Raw genomic sequence first — 6677 nt, forward strand, 5'->3', positions numbered from 1 at the left:
AGAGTAGAGAGTCAGCAGTCAGAAAAGAGAGTGCTGGAGAGAGTATAGAGTCAGCACTAAAAGGAGAGAGTGCTGGGAGAGAGTAGAGAGTGAGCAATCAGAGAAGAGAGTTTTGGAGAGAGTAGAGAGTCAGCAATGAAAGGAGACAGTGCTGGAGAGAGTAGAGAGTCATCAGTATGAGGAGAGAGATTTCTGGGAGAAAGTAGAGTGCCAGCAGTATGAGGAGAGAGTGCTGGGAGAGAGTAAAGAGTCATCAGTATGAGGAGAGAGATTTCTGGGAGAGAGTAGAGTGCCAGCAGTCAGAGGAGAGAGTGCTGGGAGAGATTAGCGAGTCAGTAGAGTGTCAGCAGTCAGCGGTGTTATGAGAGAGTCCTGGGGGCGAGTAGAGTGTCAGCAGTCAGCGGCGCAATGAGAGAGTGCTGGTGGAGAGTAGAGTGTCAGCAGTGAGGAGAGAGTAGAGTGTCAGCAGTCAGCGGTGCTATGAGAGCAGGGCCGTCTTTCCCATTGGGCACAATGGGCAGGTGCCCAGGGGCCCTGCAGCCCAGGGGAGCCCGTCGGAGGCAGAAAAAAAAAAAACCTGAAAAAAAAGAAGAAAGTACTTACCTTGCGGTCAGCTGGCGATCCGGCTCCCTCCATGGTCTCCTCCTCCGTCGCGCTCGCAGTGCATGTCGGACGTGACGTCATCACGCCCGCCCGACATCCATTGCGGAGCGCAGCACGGAGGAGGAGACCATGGAGGGAGCCGGATCGCCAGCTGACTGCAAGGTAAGTACTTTCTTCTTTTTTTTCAGGTTTTTTTTTTTTTCCTGCCTCCGACGGGCCCCCCTGGGCTGCAGGGCCCATATATATAATATTATTATTATTTTTTGTATATATAGGGGCCCCGGTGCACTGCTGTGCCCGGGGGCCCAAGTTGTTCTTAAGAGGGCCCTGTATGAGAGAGTGCTGGCGGAGATCATAGTGGGCCTGATTCATCAAGGAACGCAAAGTGAATGTAATTTGAATTTTTGAAAATTAGACGGTAACTGCAGACATTTGGCCGTATTCAGGTACAAGCAGCTCTCAGGAAATGTTTCCAGTTGAATCCGGCGTCTTATTGGCAGATTGAGTGCGTCTGGCAGATGATGAGCGTGCGCCGGACCCTGATCTTTTCAGTGCCGCGTGGGGAGTCTAGAGTGGAATTGTGGGGCACAGTTTGCAGCATAATAACTTTATATTGTGCAACGTAACGGAATCCTATGTAACTATAAGTGATAAAGATATACATTAGGGGATAGGCTCATAGTGATACATACAGACGACAGCAGTCACTTGGGTTGAGAGTTAATCAGTGCCTCCATTCATGTTATAGTACATTGACATTTAAATGGCAATTATGGAGAACGAGAAATATATTTCAGGACCAGATGAAGGGATCGTACACAGATTATAGGAACAAAACATATTGTTGATTGGTCAGTTTGTCAATGATAAACTTTCTGCATAGATTATCCCGACAACTATTACCAGGTGTCAGAATATATATATTATATACTGTATACGGGATGGGAACGCCCTGACTATTATATAGGGCATCATTAGATGACATCCTAATATTACTAATACCTGGTGCATGTACTGTCTACACAACATTGTAATCTATGCTGTTGTGTAATATTATTATCGTCCTATATAGAACCTACATATGACACTGCACGTCTATAATAATATAATGTGACGTCTATAGTATACAGAGACCTATATCTATAGTATATCTAATTATTTCCATGTACTGTGTGTGGCTTTACAATAGAATTATGGACGTGTATAGGAATAATGTATTTGGTATTAATGTGATTGTGACACGTGAGTGACGTTTTATAACTGCGTCATAGTAATTTTCTTAACATATTGCGCATGTGGTTGGAGACGGTATTTCCGCGTGGACCTACTGGGGGGAGAATAACCTGTCATGAAACATTGGACACTCTGAAAAGGTTGAATGTTACTGTTGATGCCACTCACACAAGATCCCTGTTTAAGGTGAGGATGGATGTTACTATATCCGCAGACATGTCTCTGTATTACTGCTGTTCACAATCGTCTCACTTATGTCTCTGAGCTGAGAGCACGGGGACATAACGACTTTATTCCTGGATATGACATCAGAGCTGACCAGTGAGTGGACCCCAATGTCTGGATACCACACAGTAAATACCCCAGGTGAGGTAAAGTAACCACCTGTAGGAGGCTGACACAGGGAATATCACCTTGAGCATGTCCAGATGGCTATATCTCAGAACAGAAGTGGTGCTGGGCACGCTGAGCCTGATAGAAAGATCAGAGAGTGGAGGGAGTACTGAGCATCCTCAGCCTGATAGAATGTGAGACTGCAAATGACTTGAATCCTGATACTAACCGACAAATTCCAGGTGTCTTAGGTTTATCAGGATGTTTTCTGTGTAAGGTGTAAAGTAGCTTCAGAGCACAGACAACATCGTCCTAAGACCTTTCTTCGTGTCTAATCATTTCTATCATATCAAATACTGTACAATTCAGGCACACAAGATGGCTTCCATCACAGACGCCAAATACGCTTTCACTTTGGAGGAGAACAAGAATCACGACTATTGTACTGGAGACTGATTAGAGCAGGAAGACAGGAAGATTTGGATTAATATACAGGAACGTGTACGGAAGCTGCAGTTTGAATACCAGAGAGGAAACTGCAATAATGGAGAGGGCTTCTAAAAATTTTCAGCAAATCTATGTAAAATACACCCAAACTTCAGGTTGTTGTATGCGTATACATATGCAGTCATCTCCTTTTTATCCCCTTGAAGTTTCGGACCTTACTCAGTGGGCGACTAAGACTTAGTAAAGGATGGGGTACAGTTCACACTAGGTAAGAGGGCAACCGGATAGAAAGGATCGTGTATTAAACCTCTTGGTTGTAACAAAATACGGGTTCTGATAAATTGCCCCATAGTTTTGTTTGTCCTCTGTGTTTGACCATTGGATTGAGGGTGGAATGCTGCGGAGAGATGGACATTAATCTGTAACATCTTACAGATGCCCACCAGATAAACGGGGTGTGGGATGAACCCTTCTGTCAGGTTTTCCATGGAATCTAAATAATTGTTTGTGAAAGACTTTGTTGGTGTTGCTGTAGCACTAATACGTTTTGGAGGAAGAAAATGAGCCATTTAGTGAGTCTGTCCAAAATTACAAATATAGTATTGTAACCTTCAGAAGGTGTAATATCTGTGAACCTGTGTCCACGGTTATAAAACGCCCTTGGATCTGCTTTGGTAAAAGTCACCGAAATCCAATCTGACGATCTTGGGAATTTGAGGCGGTTAAAGCAGGGACAAGCAGTCACATATTGTCCTTTTTTCCTGAATTTTGCCCACCAGTGTAGATTCCCAATGAGATCCAAAGTGTTATGGACACCTAAATGTCTACCCAATAACATCACAGGACTTAGTGTTTTTGACAGAAATTTTGTATAGTTTCTGGAGAATCCATCTTGTAACTTTCATTTGGCCTATGTCTGCCAGTATACAGCCCTGCGGTGGACTTTGCCTTTGTGTAGCCCCTGCAGCCTCTGATATTAAAGGCTGAGACGTGTCTGATGTACCAACACCAGAGCAGAGAGTGAGCAGCCTCCTAATACCTCAATGATAATCTGAGCATTAGAACCTGATAACCTGCTGAGTGTTACAGATAAACTGCTGGTTGTTTCCAAACCCCACAAACCACCCTATAGCTTTGGTATCTTTGGGTGGAGGCCAATCAGAGATGACTTTATTTTTTTAAATGATCTGAATGCTATGAGGTTAATTGTCCCGAAACAGTAGGAACTCCAAATGCACCTTTTATAATTTGGCTAAAAGATAATGTTGCCTGAGTCTGTCTTAAACTGTACACATCTCCCCAAGTTCCTGGAGATCCTGAGAATAAGATATTGTCCAATGAGAGGTGAGCATCAGAAATATGCATCAATTGGACCTTCATTCCTGCTTCCCACAGAAGACATCCAAAGACTGGGATTATAATGGAATTAATGGTCAATGCTGCAACATATATTAAGGGAACCAGCCTGATAGAATCTGAGAGAAGAGGATGTACAAAGGCCTGATTATCCAATAGGCTGACTAGGGCGAAAGGCTCGTTTTTTTTTTTGGGGGGGGGGGGGGGGGGGCACAAAGTTTCAGAGGTGCAATATTACAAAATTGTTTCAGGGAGAATAATAAATTGTAAATAGATGATAATAGTTGTTCTCCAGAGTAAAAAGAAAACATGACAGAAAAAATGTAGTAAGGATTCAATCTTGATGTGTTCCCATGGTGGAGGCTGAAGACAACGAGTCATCCTTGGATGGCGGGGGAGAGAATACAATGGGCATACTAGCCTAGGGCAGACTGAACCCTTAATCAGGTCCATGGTTGTACTGAACATGTTCGGCCTGATAGAATCTGATCCTTGCTCACAAATGATCCTGACACCTAGTTTATCATTTATTTAGTATTTATTAATCTTTATACAGTGTTTTTTGAGGAATAAACTTGTTTTAAGGATATAGTAACCAACGTCCCACAGCAACATGAAAGTAGCTGCCATCATGTTCGATGCTATGGATACATTTTCCTGTTGTGTCTTTGTATTATCGCCGTCTCCAATGTTATACTGATCCATTTTACCTTTTTTCCCTATAATTTACATTTCAGTAGGAACGAGATCCTAACAAAACTGGATTCATTAACATTGAAGCCTTTAAATCCATCTACAAGGCCTTCGTCTACAGGAAAGAGCTCGTAGACATATTTGACAAACTCGCCACCGGTCGGCAGATTCTCCCACCAAAGAAACTTTTAGACTTCCTGCGGACGGAGATGTGTGAGACGGGCGCCGATGAAGAGAAGGTCGCAGAACTGATAGGAAAATATGAGCTTTTCATGGAAGGTTAGTGTCACGGGTGATTTGTGTGTTCCACGGACAGTAGAAGAGGTCACATACGTGTCCCCTCGGATAGCAATTGTTCCTGGAATTTGGTTTAATGAGAAAAGAATTCTACCACTCTACCTGTAGACCCCAAATGTGTATGATGCACAGTGGATGGTATTCTATGTATTCTATGAATGATATCTATAGGAAATGGTCTAATGCATGGGCGGACGCAGGGTGTGCGGGGGCCGTGAGACCCAACGGTAAGGGGGTCCTGGTGACTCTGGTCCAGACACATTCTGTCCTTCTGGGCTGGTATATAAAAGCCCCAGTTCAGGTGGATGGACACTTCCCCCTCCCATTTTACTATGGGGCCTATTGATTGTGTGTTACACCCTTGATCTTATGACCACAAATAAAATTAAAATATATAATTTTCTTCCATTTTTTGGCCTTGATTTCTAGACATTTTAAATAGTATTTTTTCCCTATTCCTACGGTTAGTAGAGATTATATTACCATGTGACTTGTTTATACAATAATTTAAATGAAATATGCTTCTAATTTGAGACTCTACTGATTAACATGAGCTGTGATCTACTTTCCTGATTATTGAATTGTTCCTGATTTCTCCCAACATACTGCTCATGTCCCCTCATTCAGGTGTTATATAAGTCGTGGCATTGGGTCTGACCAGTGTCCTTGTAGCATGGTTGTAGACCTCTAGTACATTGGTACATTAGAGATTTACTAAAAATCGCTTTCTACGCGTACGCATGTGCAGTAGAAGAACTTACGCTCAGTTTGCTCTCAGATGGAGACTTATCTTCCCGTTGCGCCTCTCTCACCCTAACCCAGATTTGGGACAGGATGGAGTAGGATGGCAGGTGTAGGCTTAGTACAGTAATGGCGTGATAATGCTCCTTATGTACTGTGCTGAGGGGGATACGTCTCTAGGAGGAATGCTTTCCCTCTGGTGTAATATCCATGCTGATTATATACATTTTACATGTATTTAAAGGTACACGTGGCTCACTAAGCATGGTTATGCAATTTATGCTTACATATTACTCTACATAAAGTCATGAAACTCCACCAAACTCCACTATCAGATAGTGCTACCTGGAAGGTGGTCATATAGGAGGGGGGATTTGCCATGCTCTGCAACATTGAATGTTTTACCCTAGACCCTTATACTCCGTTATCTCACACATATAAGGAGGTCTGGCCATATGCCCACGCAGTAATGTGCATAATATTGACTAGATATTGGGGGGGGGGGGGGGCTGCCCCAACCCGCCCCTCATCCACTGCAGATAACATTGCTCCTTAGACACCGTCTTGCCACAAATAAGTGCAGGATAAAGCCAGGCCCCATGGACACAGATACATGTGACTACCGACACAGATACATGTGACTACCGACACAGATGCATGTGACTACCGACACAGATACATGTGACTACCGACACAGATGCATGTGACTACCGACACAGATACATGTGACTACCGACACAGATACATGTGACTACCGACACAGATACATGTGACTACCGACACAGATACATGTGACTACCGACACAGATGCATGTGACTACCGACACACATACATGTGACTACCGACACAGATGCATGTGACTACCGTCACAACAAACAGCTTTGTTATTCTCTCTTGGTAAATGACCTTTGTTAGACATAGAAATATCATTCTTGGTAAAACCCCGGTATGGTTATTACTAATCTCTTTGGTA

At 43.4% G+C, this 6677-nt stretch overlaps 1 protein-coding gene across 1 annotated transcript in view; it reads left to right on the forward strand.

Annotated features, from left to right (window-relative positions):
• Window positions 1-1896: 1896 nt before the first annotated feature.
• Window positions 1897-6677, forward strand: part of PLCZ1 (phospholipase C zeta 1) — a 52903-nt gene continuing 48122 nt past the window's right edge. The window contains exons 1-2 of the mRNA XM_075206080.1: window positions 1897-2022; window positions 4713-4944. Coding sequence (XP_075062181.1) covers window positions 1897-2022; window positions 4713-4944 — 358 coding nt within the window. The remainder of the gene's footprint in view (window positions 2023-4712; window positions 4945-6677) is intronic.

Source organism: Mixophyes fleayi, chromosome 4, assembly GCF_038048845.1.
Source record: "Mixophyes fleayi isolate aMixFle1 chromosome 4, aMixFle1.hap1, whole genome shotgun sequence".
NCBI lineage: Eukaryota > Metazoa > Chordata > Amphibia > Anura > Limnodynastidae > Mixophyes > Mixophyes fleayi.